The 15971-nt window shown below is 38.7% G+C and overlaps 2 protein-coding genes across 3 annotated transcripts; one reads left to right on the top strand and one right to left on the bottom strand.

Annotated features, from left to right (window-relative positions):
* Positions 1-2160: 2160 nt before the first annotated feature.
* LOC139658261 (synaptotagmin-like protein 2) lies at positions 2161-8769 on the top strand. Of its 2 annotated transcripts, XM_071536347.1 has the most exons (11): positions 2161-2176; positions 2288-2338; positions 2449-2543; positions 2638-2754; positions 3967-4136; positions 4752-4854; positions 4986-5147; positions 5398-5476; positions 5627-5729; positions 5821-6026; positions 6560-8769. In XM_071536347.1, the coding sequence occupies exons 3-11, from the start codon at positions 2508-2510 to the stop codon at positions 6706-6708; spliced, it is 1125 nt and encodes a 374-aa protein (XP_071392448.1). In that variant the 5' UTR covers positions 2161-2176; positions 2288-2338; positions 2449-2507; the 3' UTR covers positions 6709-8769. The 2 variants fall into 2 exon arrangements, with proteins under 2 accessions (XP_071392448.1, XP_071392447.1); XM_071536346.1 differs by lacking the exons at positions 2161-2176; positions 2288-2338; positions 2449-2543; positions 4986-5147 and having other exon boundaries at positions 2581-2754.
* Positions 8770-10738: 1969 nt separating this feature from the next.
* On the bottom strand, positions 10739-14755 carry LOC139658260 (zona pellucida-like domain-containing protein 1). The gene is made up of 10 exons (XM_071536345.1): positions 14730-14755; positions 13838-13941; positions 13392-13618; positions 12838-13022; positions 12635-12707; positions 12431-12528; positions 12246-12326; positions 11936-12107; positions 11264-11372; positions 10739-10872 (listed from the first exon to the last, which is right to left on the bottom strand). The coding sequence occupies exons 1-10, from the start codon at positions 14741-14743 to the stop codon at positions 10739-10741; spliced, it is 1197 nt and encodes a 398-aa protein (XP_071392446.1). The 5' UTR covers positions 14744-14755.
* Between the last annotated feature and the right edge of the window lie 1216 nt (positions 14756-15971).

Genomic DNA, 15971 nt, shown 5'->3' with positions numbered 1-15971 from the left:
AATGTAATTTCCGCCTATGCAAAATGTTAAAAAAGAAGGTTGTAGCAGCCTCATATTTTATCTGGGTAGCCAATTATACCATTTTTTCAGTTCTTAAATATCTTAAGAATGTATTGGATTGATTTAGACAGCCTGAGTAGTCAACAAGTAGTCAACAAACACCATAGCACCAAATAGGCACCATATACAGTCAATGGGTTTCCGCTACAGGGGTCCATATATTCAATGCATGATAACCATCACTAAGCTACCAGTCTGCAATGGCTATCATGCCAATAAATAATGTAGACATATATAGGAAAAAGAAAATAGCAACAAGAATTTGCCCACCTTTTCGATTATAATCGGTGGTCTGGCTCATGGACTAATATGTAATATCACTGTTGGTGCTGCCACAGTGCCCAATGTCCGTTGACTATTCACTGCCAGTGAGGGAGTTTCAAACTGCAATTGTCCATCTTGACAAGTCTCAATCTTGTGTTTAGTCTGAAAACCCTTGTCTTGTTTTGCATGAAACTAGTTAAAAAATTGCTAATAGGTTAAGATGATTTCACTTGTTTAAAAGCAATTACAATTAAAACAACTTTCTTGAAACAATCAGTTGCAGAATTTTTCACTTTTTTAGAAAAAGAAGAAAAACCTTTTAATTTTGCTATTTTTTCAAAGCAATTATGCTTGTGACTAGAATTATCTTGAAAAATTAAGTCATCTCACAGCAGAGGCAGAATTTGTGACTCATTTAGAAAGAAAGAAAAATATTTTAAATCTGGTAACAAACTAAAATACTTAAAATAGACATTCTCATTCATTTTCATAACATCACAGGTTAGAGAATGTCGAGATTAGAGTTTGTCTTTGGCAGAGACTTCCTATAGACTACACTGAACTGTCCATTAGCATGTATGAATCATTAGTTTTATGTTTTATAAAATGTCACACATAATTATAACAGTATATTGAAAATAAAGTAATTATTTGTATCTATTTTGAAGTAGCCCAAGCTCCTGCTGTATGTATATTTACTGTGCATGTCATCACAAGCGGCCGTGTCCAGCAGTATCCTTGATATAATGTCCGTGTCTGGTTATCTGTGTTGGCAGAGGCAAATCTCTGTAAACACTGTGTGTACTTGCAGTCAGCTGCCCTTATTTGATTTGTGGGCTGGGTGACACGTTGCTGTGACTTTAACTGACACCGCATAGCACTGTGACTCTGGGAAACTTAATGTACGTCCAGACCGGCCTTCTTATTCGATCATTGCAACTATGAACATCGCTTTCAACCTAACTTAATTTCGTAGTAGCTTTAATCGTTCTGAAGCAGAGTGTTCCCGTATGCCTGGAAAATCACCCTGGGGACTTTCACAAAGTACATGAAATTTCCCTCTATTCACTGGATTACATTTAATTCACTGTGGGTTGTTTATTACATATTTTATGTAAGAACATGTGGACAGGGCAGTGAAATACCAATCGAAATCATCCTATTTTGTAAATAACAAATTTAGACTATGATGCTCAAGTCAAGCTCATTCTTTGTCAATGTAGAAGCTCCAGAATTTGACTGACAAATTACAGACTTGTCTCTCTTGTTCATGTACACAAATCTTAACGTAATTATCCAAGATAATAGGAATAATATAAAGACTTAATGAAACGCCTTTCATTTTAGGGTGGATTTTTGTTTAAACAGACTTGAATGCCATTTATATTCAGCATGCTCTTTTAATTGTCTATGCTAAAGGAATACCTTGACATTTTTTTTACTAAACACACTTTCTACATTTATTGTTTAGCTTCTTTTTCACATCTTGCTGCAAACATTTGGATTTCCGCTTGCTGTTGTAATCTCTTTGCAACTTTCAGATCAAAATGCCAACCCATTGCACCAGCGTTTACCAGCAATTCAAACTTTAGATCTGTGCTTAACTTTCACATACTGTCAATCCTTGTGTCAAAAGTTAAGCCAGTTTGAGAGTGAAAACAGTCCTGAAGCCAACAAACAAACAAGCCCAGTAGTCATGTGCTAATGATTCATCAGGGCTTTTTTTCCAATACTTTAGGTGAAAATGATGATGTGGACCAAAACCCTGTAAGGAAAGCCTTGAGGCGAGCTGAAGCACGGCCTAAAAATCTGGCTAAAAGTATGGAGGACATCACGGTATCCTTAACACCACGTGAGAATATCTTCAACTTCCAAGTCATATTTTCCCAATATGTAAAGATCACAGCGGTCGTTTTGAGTGAATCTTATTACGGTTCCCATAAAAACTAATAATTTCCCACAGGACAAGAAAGAAGACAAGACTCCAGTGCTGATCTGAGACGCATTAGTGATGGTTAAAATTTGCCTTGTGCTTTATTTCATTTGGCAAACATATTGGCAAATTTGTCAAGATGTGTATTTTCATGAAAGGGTGGCCCTCTCATTCCTGTTTTCGCTCCTCAGTTCCGTCCATCCCCTCGCCCTCCTCGTCCTCGTTTTCTGATCCGGAACACCTGAAGAAGATGAGCAAATCGGTTCCTTCGTTCCTGCAGAAGGAGGTAAAGCCGCCCCCGCATCCTTTAATCCACTAGGTCAAAGGCTGCTCTGCATCCCTGTGCACGGGGCTTTCTGTGGCTGCTGTCTGTGTTCCAGGGTGACGGCAGAGACACTGACTCCACCTCCGAGGACAGTTACCATCGAGGCAGACTAAAGACGGGCAGATCTATGACTAACCTCACCAACTCCTCTGGCATGGCATCTGTGTCCTCTGTATGTTCACACACGACAGCATGCATCGCTTACGCATAAGCACACTGCTCACTCAAACAGCATCACTCTGTGGCTTTTTATGCTCAGCCAAGCTTAACTGACACTTTCCACAGCTACAGTGACACTATAAAATGCAGTTTTTGGTAAAACAGCGAAACGCCACGTCAAAGTCTTGCACCAGTGAAGGTTTCTGTTGGTGCTGTACCAGTGGGAGAGGGGAGGGGGGGGTATTTACTGGCATTAAATCACTCTAATAATTTGAAGGAGGTCTATGCAAAGTCGAATCACTAACTAATGATCGGCATCAGCCCATGATTCATCCCTCCATCAACATGGCACAACTGGTGGTTTGAAAAATGATGACAGTGATGTTGGCCTGATGTTATGTCCTCTTCAATTTATGGGAGATTCAAAAATAGTTTTCCGCCACCATCATAAAAATTAAGACTGGGCCCCAAAATCATTATACCACCATCAATTAGCATCGACCTTTACCTTGAACTCTGGGAGATGAATGAATAAAACACAGAAAGGGCCACCTTCACTAAGGGCAGCCTGTATGCTGCTGTTTCCGATATTGTAAACAAACACTTTGATTGACTGAATTTATTATGGGTAAAAAAAAAAAAAATAGTAATCACATAGCAGACTAACTATACAGTACATTAAAAAACACACAAGAAATTAGAAGGCAGGAAGCAGCATGGCCAGCACACAATACTATATTAAACAAACATAGAAACATTGAGCAGATATGCAATGCAGAACAGGCTAACAAAGAAACAAACAATAATAAAAAAGTATTAATAAAACAATAAGAGTTCACTCTTCCCTGACTAGCTGTTCTAATGTCCAGCCAAAGCTTTTAATTGGAAGAGATGCTCATCATCCAGGTATGATAAGACTGAACTGCTTTAATTTGTTGAGGCACTTTGTTCCACTTCAAAGCACCTGTATATAAAAATGTATTTTTACCAGAATTACTCTTGTACCTAAACAGGTTAGATTCCCTTGCTCTTGTATTATAGTTATGGACATATCTGATATATACAAAGTAATAACCATACAGAAGTTCAGAAAGCACACTAAACCACAAATCGTGTATATTAATGATTCTAATGATACAGTATATGTTAATTATTATGGTTGTGATTGATACGAGACAAAAATGTGTGCCTACTTCTGTGTGTGTGTTTGTGTGTGTGTTCCTAGCTGAGTGGGAGTGTGATGACCATGTACAGTGGGGATTTTGGGAATGTGGAGGTTCAGGGGAACATCCAGTTCTCCATTAACTATATTCAGAAGCTCAGAGAGTTCCATATCTTTGTGGCTGAGTGCCGAGACCTGGCTGCAGTCGACCCAAAGAGGGGCCGCTCCGATCCGTGAGTACTGTAGTTGAAAGCCACAGAGAACAAATCGGACCATTTCCAAGCAAGGGATTCTCTGGGGAATGTTTCATATTTACTGGCCATTCATTGCTAAGGAATGACTAAGACCAGGGTCTGAAATTAACACCAAATGCCAGTAAAAATGTGTCTTTTGGGGGATAAATCAGTAACAGTCACCCGCCACACTGGCCAGTAACTTTTAGAAGTAATAACATTTGAATGCCTCAGTTAGGCTATATTGAGTTTTAATGCACTTCATGATGAATTAAAAACTTGATCCACTGCATAAGTGGATCAAGTGAGTTTGAAATGAACACACACTGCCTGTTTTTATGCACAAAATAGCTGAAAACAGGTAGGATGGCATTTTTATGAAAAATGTACAGTATGTTAGTTATCATGGTAAAGATTAGATAGATATTAGAAAGATATTAGAAAGACATTCTTGGCAGGTTATTTATTTATTTATTTATTTATTTATTTATCAGTCCTTGGCAGGTGATCCAAAAAGTTAGTTTCAAACACTGGGCTATGACTATGGATGCTGTAATATACTGCTGGTGTAGCTTAACAGATCTTACTTTTTTGTTTCTTTTCGGCCCTTTGAAGGTATGTCAAAAGTTACCTTGTTCCTGACAAAGCTAATCTAGGAAAGAGGAAAACATCTGTGAAAAAGAAAACCCAAAATCCAACTTTCAACGAGATCCTCCGAGTAAGAATCCACAAAAAATGACGCCAGTAGAAGTGAACATACACAGACATTTTCCCACATTGTAATGCTTAATACACAGTTTGACTAACAATCCTCAAACAAAAGAAACTCGCTCTTCCCTGTCCCTCCAGTATCGGGTTCGCATGGAGTATCTCCGAACCCAGACACTCATTCTCTCCGTTTGGCATAACGACACCTTTGGCAGGAACAGTTTCCTGGGCGAGGTAGAAGTGGACCTCTCCAAGTGGGACTTTGACCACACCCAGATGAACTACTTAGCCCTGAAAGCCAGGGTAAGAAAACAACACACACACACACAAACACACAGGCTGCTTTATCTGCAGTAGCTATTTTCTTATCAAATAACAACCGCTTATCTCGGAATGTGATCAATCTCTTCTCTTTTCTCAATAGAACCTTAGTCTATTTGAGCAGATTATATCACACATGGTTATTGTAACCTCTGCGCAAAGCAATTTTAGAGTGTTATGATGGATTTGGGATGTGCTGTATATGTAATATATACTCTGTCAACCTCTTCAGACAACAGCCACTGTAGCACCCTCAAATGACAGAGGAGAGATGAGACTAGCCATACGTTTCGTGCCCCAGATCGCCCACAGTGAAGGTCTGTACACTCTCACTCACTCCACTCTACTCACAAGGGCCTTGCTGTTTGATGTAATGTGTTTCAAACATGTTATTTATCTACAATCAAGAGACAATAGACCCGGTTCAAGTTAAAGTTTCCCATGTCATTGCTGCTGTGTAGGCATGGCTAAGGAGGGACCCAGCACTGGAGAGGTTCACATTTGGGTGAAAGAATGCAAGAACCTGCCTCTGATCCGAGCCGCCATTTACCCATATGTGAAGTGGTATGCACAAAATACCCTCCACAAATGAGATTAACATTCAGAGTTTTCCGGCATATCAATTAACGTGTTGCTTTTTTCCCCCTTTCTTAAGCTTTGTGCTGCCAGACACGAGCAGGAAGAGTCGCCAGAAGACACGTATACTGCGGAGGACAGTGGATCCAGTATTTAACCACACAATGGTGTACGATGGCATTAGAGAGGAGGATCTGACTGAAGCCTGCGTGGAGCTCACTGTCTGGGACAGAGACAGGCTGGCCAGCAACCTGCTGGGGGGCCTGAGACTGGGACCAGGCACAGGTACTGGTGGCACAGATTCAGCTCATATCTACACTACCAGTCAAAAGTTTGGACACACCTGATTGATTGTACTATGTCTTTCATTATCTTAAAGCCAGTTTGATCTGAAGGCTTATGCTTAAATGCTTGAAATTAGTTTTGTTTAGACAAATATAAATAGTGAAGTTGATGCCTATGTATGAATTTCTTTCCAAAGCCTTTGGCAAAGGGTGGCTACTTTAAAGAATCTAAAATATAGGGTAGTTTTGATTTGTTTAACACTTTTTTGGTCACTGCATAATTCCATTTGTGTTATTTCAAAGTTTTACAATGTGAAAAATAGTAAAAATAAAGAAAAATGTGTGTGTCCAAACCTTTGACTAGCAGTATACATGTTCAAACCTGGGTCAAAGAATCTGGCTCATATATCACTGTAATGCTCATCAGCTGGAGTAGCACATCATTTTATACACAGATTATCAATGTTTGGACATAATATTATTCAGAGTATCAATGTTTGCAATGCTTGTATTTTGCTCTATCTCCCTCTATAGGCAGAAGTTATGGAGCAGTGGTGGATTGGATGGATTCAACTCCATATGAGGTGGCGCTGTGGGAGCGGATGATGGCTGCCCCGAATGAATGGGTGGAGGAGGTGCTTCCCTTAAGAATGCTAACCTCTGCCAAAGCTGCATTGAAATAACTAAAAGTAGAACACCTGCCACATTTCAAAGATATATTTTTAAGAGATAAAAAAAGTATTTTATATTAAAGATCCAGTGCAATGGTTTCAATTCAGTCAGGAAAAGGATTTTACCAATCAGATGAAAAATAAGATAAGTATTGTATAGTGAAATATTGCAACTAACCGTGTTATTGTCATTTTACACCAGCCTAAGGTGCCAGCCACCAAGGCAGTTTCTCAGTTGCCTTTCCCCTCTCTTTTCCATGGTCCCCGTTGTGCAAACACACTGCTTTAATCCCTGAATATCAAATAAAGCAAATGATCAAACAGCACATCTCAGATCGCGTTTTATGAGGCTGTTAACCAAGATTAATGTAACTGTGAAGGAAAGAAGTGCTAAAAATTTCAAATAAACTCCCGTACACAAAATGTATTGACGTTGTGGTGTTAAAATCTCATTAGAACCCACCATTTAACATTGAAACATCAAATATAGCAATGCAAGAGCACAGTGCGGGGGTTCATTTAAAATTTTGTGCAAAGCTTTGACCTCATTGTCTCCCATTGGCAAGAATAGGTGTGTAAAGGATTTTTCTTACAAGGCAGGCAATGCTGCCATGCTCACACTTGCAGCTTGTGTGCTGCCTAGCTAATTAGCTGGCTGTTAGCTGTTAGCCAGGCCATGCCATAAAAGTTCAGTGGAGCAACCTGGTCTCATAAAATTGTGTGAAATGAGCACGAAGTCTCAAATGCAGATGTTGTGGACATGAATTATAGGAAGATTACATTCCTACAACACAAATTGGATAGTGGCATGAATTGGACATGCCATTTTCACCTGTTTGTCAAGTGAAAAGGTTAGTTAACGGTTATGTTCAGGCAAGTAGAACAACTTTGATTAAGGTTAGGCTATAGGGTTAAGGTTAGACAATTAAAACAACTTTATTTAAGGTTTGGGCTAAGTTAGGTTTAGGAAACTAAAACAATTTGGTTATGGTTAAGGAAAAGGCTTTGGTCACGGTTAAATAAGCAAAACTTCAGCTAAAAATGAAAACTTGACTCACAGTAGAAATCTTGGTATGAGTTGGGAATTGAACCGGAGTTAAAGGTAAATGTTTACACCTATTCACACTATACCTGTTTCTACTTGTGCCTCCTTCATGTAATTCTTCTGAGGTGGGAAAACATATTTCTGTCACTTTTCGTGCACAGAGCACATATTTGCACTTTAAGACATCATGCTCATTTCATGAAATGTCAGGAGATCAGGCTGAGTGGAGGATGTCTAGCTTCTCAAACATGCTCATTTGTCTAACTACACAAGTTAGCTTCAAGATACCTAGCGTTAGTGTCACTCTGAGTTTGTTTGGTTATTCAACATAGAATTACTAGTAAATCCAGGTGTTTTTTAAGGCTAGTTGTCGAAGTCCTCCCTCCAGAAATACGCAGGCAAAGCTTGTAGAACTAAGTGAGAGCCTAATCCTTCCCTCTAAATGTGCCATCCACTGCATGAATATTTTTTTTTATCTTGATGGAACAATCTGGTGCTGTAACTTTGGTGCCCATCACTAATACATAATCCAGGCATTGTGATTTTGGCTAGTTTAGCAAGTAGCCAACTGGCTACTGTCTGGCAGACCATGGGGCACACAGTATACTGTTGAGCAGTCAGAAAATTAATGAAAACATGGGTGTATTTGATATAATTTACACTGGAAGTAGATTGGATGTCTAAAATGCTTTGCATCTGTAACCACAGGGATTGTTTCTCACAGGGCGTTACTCAGATTCACACGCACAGTTAAAATGTTTTGGGTGACTTTGCATTAACTTGCCCTTTGCTAAACAATATCATGATGTACCATGACGGGAAAAGTGGTTGTCATTGCACTGGACCTTTAAGAAACAGTTGTAAAAATATCTTTAATTACTGACCCGCACCACAGGCCTATAGCAAATATTATGTCACTTCAAACTGTCATTACAGCCTTGTATTTACTGTATCTCTGTATGTTCTGAAAACTTTGCTTCTCTGATTAACATGATCACTCTTATTATTTTGACAGTATTGATATGGAATGAGCATTTCACGGCATATTTGACATATGACATAATTTCCAATTGCATCCCATATACATATTATATTAACTGGAATTAAAGAAGTGAAATGCTGAACAACTTTCACAACTCTACTTTTTTGTCCTCTTGGAGAATTAGAATTAGGTTAATAGGCTGACTTTTGACTGGAAAGTTGCCGCTTCAAATCCCCAGCCCAGCTGGGAAAATGCGTGTGGGGGAAGTGAATGAGTAATGCTCTCCCTTTCCTGTATGAATGTGAAGCAGGGTGTTGCTGAAAAAGATGGGTGCTCAGTCCCTGGATAAATAAAGCTTTATATAAAACTGAGATTTAGATAGAAGGTTAATTTGTGGTACCTCTGAGGGTGCATGCTGCCTGTAGTGTGTGTATGTTACAGGCTTATCACCATGCAGCTGCACCAACACAGCTGCCCCTCATCACAGGTGACTGTTCGCTGTGTGCCAGTTTTGTAGGAAGGAAGCACTTTTTGCTCCTGTTTACTGTCTCCATCTGGTGGAGAGATACACATATAGTAGACTGTATTTTGCAAGAGGTTGTGACTTCCATGAAGTGGTGGGATTCTTATGTGATCTTCCAATAAGTCGGGCATTATTTTAGAGGAAGGATTTTTGTCTTGGCACATTATATAGCTGCTATCCTGACAGTGACACACAGTGACTGAGCAGTCTGCACCACCAGAGCCATTTACAGTATATTGACATTAGATTATTTCCTAATGGTAGTGTTTTTTTGTTTAGTTAGTATATAAGGCTGCTAGTGTGACAGTGCTTTTTTGTGACACTACTCTTCCATAAAGAACGATGTCAGCATCCCATCATGCTACCATTTCTCCTTCATGATTCATGATTACTGCTGTATGATTACTGCTGTTTACTCACAATACCCACATACTGGCTGCCTAAGGTCCACACATTTCCATCACTGTTATATCAGCAACAAATGCAGAAGCATTTTGGAGATGCCCTCACGTCCTTTCCTCTTCTTATTGCCTAAATAGTCCACCAGCGCTTTTTTTTTCTGTATTTGAATGATCAGTCATCTCCTCATTCACCAATTCTGCACTGATCATAGGAAGTAGTCATAGGTAGTAGAGTCACCAGGACAAACTCTGTCAGTCAAACACAGTTTTCTGCATATATTTAAGTTGAGAATTACCCACCTAAAGTAATTACTCAATATAGTTCATCTGAATTCCTGAAAAATAATCAAATTGATAACCAGAGCTGTTTGTATGTTGTAACATGTTCAAATCATGTTGTTCACATCTGTATAATCTACATAACCATCCAACTGTACTTTTCTCAGCCAATCATTCATGGTTTTTACACTTCTTCTGAGATAGTATGTTCAGGTATGAGAGACAGTAGAACTGTTAGACTTGTGAGTTCAAAAAATCTTTCTTTAAAAAGGATAACCATTGACAAAACACCACTACAATAGCATTTCTATATACAGTACATGTTGCACACAGGAAATTCTTCAGTCACTTCTTTTTTTTTTTTTTTAGAATTTTCATTGGATACATCTTAGAAGTATACATTCTTAGCTGATTACAAAAGATACAATCATTCATTAAATACTTTATGATTCTGACAGGGTGATTAAAACATGTTTGTATCATTTAATTATAATACAAGATTATTGCACAGATTCTGTACCTTCAACTCCACATTAATTATCTATGCATTGTGTCGATAATGATTATTCAGCTGCAAGCCCAGATAACTGCCTACCGTCTTTTTGCCATGCTATGTTTGTGAAATGGAAAAGTGTGATGTTCAGCTAAATATGTTGTTTTCTACAGTATTGTGGTCTTGACCATTGTTTCTCATGACTTGTATTCCTATCTTTATACCATTGTGCGCATACGTTTAGATGATACAGTATCACACTGGGATTTGGAGAGAGAGAGATGAATGGACTCCACTCTCAGTCAGAGGATGTTTGTAGTTATTGCATGATCTTTCTCTTTCTGATGTACAGCGCAAGGCAGACAGCAATGAAGACAAAGAGAGCAGTCAGGAAGCCAAGGCTACCAATTACACCCTTCAGAGTCCTGTTGTACCTTTTCTCGGATTCTGTGGCTGGATGGGCAGAGAGGAAGAGATTAAGAGATTTGAGTTTATATAAGAACATTAAGACATTGGAGAATATTGTGGTACTTTATTACATATTGCATATTTTAAATTAAGAAATTCTTCAGTAGCCAATATCAAAGGATTTTGGTCACTAATCAAGTAGCCCATCAGAGACAAAGGTGTAAAACTACTCATCCCACTGTGTTGTAACCGCTGCAAATTATATTTTGCCCCCCCCCCCCCAAAAAAAAAATCAGCAAATTCCTACCGTAAGAAGATGCCGCAATTGGACGTCCTGCTGTAAAGTTAAACAGGTCAAAATTAATGGAGTATGATTTGTTTTGTTGTTGTTGTTGTTGTGGATAAAACTGAACAGAGGGCTTGATTAAAGACGTACCATTGGTCTGACTGGACACTGAGATGGCGGGAGAGGAGACTGTAGCCACACTGTTGTTATCCTCCTCCTGGCTTGTCGGGACAGCTCTCTTCCTCCTGGATGAACAATCCTGTTCAAAAAGAAAAAAAGACATTAGAGAAAAATCTATCTATCTATCTATCTATCTATCTATCTATCTATCTATCTATCTATCTAACTATCTATCTATCTACCTATCTATCTAAATCTAAATGGTGCATCTCAGGGAAAACGGTGAATATGTCACGCTTTATCAAAAATAAAGTGTGTGTATTTCACGATTTACATGCCTTTACCATTTGGCTTAGACACTTTAATGATCTGCTCATTATAGAGTTATTGTTTATCACTGCTCTAACAGACCTGTGAAACTGCTCTATTATGGGAGAGAATGGGGAGAACACTCATAGCCAAACTTTGATCTCTGGGGAAAAAAAAAAAAAAGTTTTGGGAAGACCGGCTCAAACATTTTTCAAACATGAAATATACACAACATTGAGCAAAAACAAGCAGATCAGAAAAGCACGTAGTACACATGGTGAAGTCATCTAAACCATGAAATACTGTACAGTTTTGTGGATAAAGCGTGACACATTCTCAGTTTTTTGGGACACAGAGTAGCTTAGGGAGTGTGAAGTGATATTCGTGACTCACAGGCTTTAAATCTTCACATTGGGCAACCTGGCAGAGTCTGGTGACACAGTGCAGGTAGAAAGTGGAAATTGTCTGATTTTTGTGTTCAACAAATCTGAAGGCCTCAAAGGAGAAGTGTGCGTTCTGAGCGTCCCCATTTAGCTCCATCAGAGTCTGTCCATCACGTGTACACCTTGGGATGAAAAACCAGTTATGGGATTGCAAGTTGGGAGTGGCCACAAGTATACAGATTTGGCTTGGAAGTAAGTTTCATTGTACAAGTTATTATGGCTATATGTTAAAACATGTTGCATAGCTGACAGTGGCTCACCCGACAAAAAGGTCGTAGAAGGTGCTGTTTGAGGGAATAGGGTGTGTTGATGCATAGCATCTGTCAAGCAGCACATTGAACCTTTGAGGAGAGACAGGTGGATTTTAACAATGTCTTACTGGATATTTCTTTTCAGATATATTCACTGATGATATGAAGTGTAGTGCTGTCAGCTTCTTCAGTACCTGTCTGTTAGATTGGTAGCTTTAACTGCCACATAAATCCTGGTCTTCAGGTTGAGTCCTGTTGGTGGCACTATTAGTGGGTCAACGTAGTCTCTATCCTGTCCCACAGAAAAGTAAGAACACCATCAAGTCAACATGAAACAATTTTGCCTTGTAATACTCTGTGTGCAACATGATGAATCCAAAAGCTAGAGCAGGTCTTACCTCGTAGAGGTGCATACTCAGTGTACTGATGAAAGTACCATTATTGTCTCTTACGGCGAGACTCACACCCGATCTGTATTGAATGAAAAGGAGTTCATATTATGCATTTATGTATTTTTTCCACTCAATCCGCTTGGATGAATCACGACTGAATGGGTTGGTGCTAATTACTTTGTGTTCTGTGAGGCAGGTGGCATACTCACACGCCCAGTTCAGTGTTGTTCACCAGATATTGCATTGGGTAGCGGCAGGAGAACATGTACAGGATCTGCTGGCGATAGGTGATTGTACCCGCGCTGGGGTCTAAGGAGCTGATGACTCCAGAGATGTTAACAGATTGGACATTTGAGAAGTCAGAAAAGATCCCAGTCCCAACGTCGTTGGTTATCTGTTAAAAAGAATATAATAGCTAAACTGAATTCAGATTTATGACAGTTAAAGTCCCAATATTTGATTTTTATATACTATATACTTACTATATGCTATTACATTCTTTAATGCTGTACCAAAAGCAATTTCCACTGGCCCTGGTGGCACTAAAGATTCGATTTGATTTGGTTTTATTTGGTTTTATATGATTTGATTTGATTTGATTTGATTTGATTTGATTTGATTTGATTTGATTTGATTTGATTCGATTCGATTCGATTCTATGCTTCGATTCTTGGAAACTGTAAAGTTCCTGCCAATCAATTTGAGAAATAAAAATAAAAACAGTTTGAGATTAATATGAAATGTAATAAATGTTGAAGAATACCTCAAGTCTGTTACCGCAGACATCCAGAGCGTTTACATTTATAGAGAATTTGAATTTTAAGACAGGTGGGTTAACGGTAAAGTCAGGAGTCCCAAAGCACTCTGCCTTGTTGAACTGTCCGTTCAGGGCCATCAGGGATTCATTGTAAAGAGCATTGTAAACTGGGCAAATATAGATGCTCATCTGCATATACTCAGTGCCACAGTCCACAGATATGTCAGTGTTTTCTGGGTGAGATGAAAAGGTAGATTATAAATACAGCCACAGTGGAAGTGTAAAAAAAAAAAAATAAATACAGCCACAATGGAAGTGTAAAAAAATAAATAAATACAGCCATAGTGGAAGTATAAAGTGGAAAATAACAATAATAAGAAATACACACAGAAATGAAAGACAGTCTTCAACTGTAGTTGTGTAAATGTGTGGTCTCAGAAAATGCTACCAACCTGGAGCTCTATTGGTATCGCTTGTGATGCAAGCAAGTGGAGCCTGTGCCTCACTCCTCAGAATTAGGCCAAGCTGGCACACAAGGATGGCCAGCCTCATTGTTCTGGACAATCAAGAAGAAACAAAACAATGGGAACCAAGGCATTCACTTCTTTCATGAGGAGGTAATCTCAAAGAAAACTTTGGCCACATATTTGACTTTGCAATTCACTGATCGACCTACATGGGGACAAAGCCCACAAAGATAATTGCAACAGTAGAGTCTCTCAGGCCCATTATGCAACATAAGCAGTCATTTTTGGCTCTACCATGGCAAAAGAAAGAAAGAAACGCTTCTACCTCGGTATTATCATGATCTATGAAATATTATACATCATTTTAATCAGACAAATCTGTACCTTTGCTAAAACCCTTAGAAATTACTGACATCATTGAATTCAGTTGTATTTTTGAAAAATCCTCAAAGACATAATTGATGGCAAACTGACTTAGTTGCACTTCTAAACTCCTATTTTCAACACATCCTACATTTTGCAAATCCACCAAATTAGTTATGCAGTTATATTGGTTAGTTAGTTATATTGGCACTAATGATCAGATGAGGTCCCCCAATTCAAATCTGAGTTAGGACAAACTGCTACAGCTGACCTTGGCTATTAATGAATCCAGAATCAAACGAATTATTTTGTTTTATCAGCATTTTTCCTCCATTGTGGAGATAGAAGACAGACACTAAAAATACTTCTGCTAATTGAAATATTTCCATTCAAGTGAGTATGTTCTATATCATAGAAATAGAAGCTGAAAAAATATTATCAATAAATATAAACTCAAACATCTTTATTAAGATTGCATGGAAAAAAGGATGCTAGAGTAATTCTGTGGACTCACCTGTAAGTCTTCATTTTCTGTCTTGCTTTCTGTTACCAGATCTCTCCATTTATACTATCCTCAGAGGAACAAAGGGGCGTGAGAGGGAACTTCTCAGACAATAGAGTAACATGAGCTAAGGATGTAATATCGTCATTTTTTTGAATTTCTACATTCGTTTTTTGAATAATTATATCACATAAAAACTAAAATCATTGTTTACACAGCTCAACATGCCAATTGACCTCAATTCACCTTCCACTGGTTATTGAGCCCCTGTAATGTTTAAAGGCACACCCCATAACTGGAGTTTAGTGCCTTCTACTAAGCCACTGTCACCCCTCTACATTGCTGTTTACTGACGACATCTTTTCATCCTGAAATGTATTGACTAAGCTTTAGATACAAGGACTGACAGCTACACATGAGTTTTAAACATGTTTTTAAGTTATAAATGGTTTGTTCACGTTTGTATTGTTTCTAAACACTGGAGCAAAATGGACCTGTAATCCGCAAGTTAAGATAATTACCCAGTCTTACCCAACAAACATTTGGCTGTATAAGGAGTGTAGATTTGATGTTTTTAAGAAAATGCTGGATTGGGGCTACAAGATCAAGTGTATCCAAGCTCACCCACTGACTGACTGGTGGATAGCTGGTTGTCTGTGATGCATAGATATTAAAGAGCACGTTTTACAACCATACAGGCAATCATGAACCCATCTTTACAAGGCAACTATAGAATTCTTATAGAATTCTACAACACTTCCCAAATTGATGTCCTCTTGTCTTGTGAGGAATGAACTCAATTTTGTGTGCTTTTTTGACCTTGGTGGTGGTACTATTAATTGTCATGCTATATGTCTGCAGTATTGTCGCATTAATAATGTGATATTTTATTGATCCAAGTAGAGAAGTTGTCTTCTAGGTTGCCCCCCCACCACAGGCAGGACAGAGCGCAGGGTCAGATAGAGAGCTGGTAGGCAGTCAGTGTCTTGCTAAACCACCCTGCTGCCCCAATAACAGTGATTTGTCTCCACGGGTAGTGCAATTTGGGCTATATCATTGAAAAAGGTGTTCAAGATGACATTTCTGCATTGAGAGATGGAAAAGTTCCCTGCGCTAAAGCTGTAACATTCAAAACTAGCAATTTGTACCTTGGCTGTACTGAAGAGCTGCTGGATACTGTGGATAGTGTAGTATGGTATCTTCCGGGTTGTTAAGACATTTCATCTTAAATTCTATGGATTTAATTTCAGTGGA

The sequence above is a fragment of the Centroberyx affinis genome, unplaced genomic scaffold (assembly GCF_046629955.1).
Source record: "Centroberyx affinis isolate AG114_WGS23_722 - 3 ecotype Tasmania unplaced genomic scaffold, CSIRO-AGI_Caff_v1 ptg002859l_1, whole genome shotgun sequence".
Lineage (NCBI taxonomy): Eukaryota > Metazoa > Chordata > Actinopteri > Beryciformes > Berycidae > Centroberyx > Centroberyx affinis.
This window is presented reverse-complemented; position numbering and strand designations above follow the sequence as displayed.

Bases quoted from the DNA above. Each gene is read 5' to 3' on its own strand.
- LOC139658261 (XM_071536347.1), top strand. From the start codon at position 2,508: ATGAGCAAATCGGTTCCTTCGTTCCTGCAGAAGGAG. The intron at 2,544-2,637 runs GTAAAGCCGCCC...TCTGTGTTCCAG, and splicing joins CTTCGTTCCTGCAGAAGGAG to GGTGACGGCAGAGACACTGA. The intron at 5,477-5,626 runs GTGAAGGTCTGT...GCTGCTGTGTAG, and splicing joins CGTGCCCCAGATCGCCCACA to GCATGGCTAAGGAGGGACCC.
- LOC139658260 (XM_071536345.1), bottom strand. The intron at 13,619-13,837 runs GTTGGTAGCATT...CATCTCACCCAG, and splicing joins CGATACCAATAGAGCTCCAG to AAAACACTGACATATCTGTG. The intron at 12,529-12,634 runs GTAAGACCTGCT...TCTGTGGGACAG, and splicing joins TGAGTATGCACCTCTACGAG to GATAGAGACTACGTTGACCC.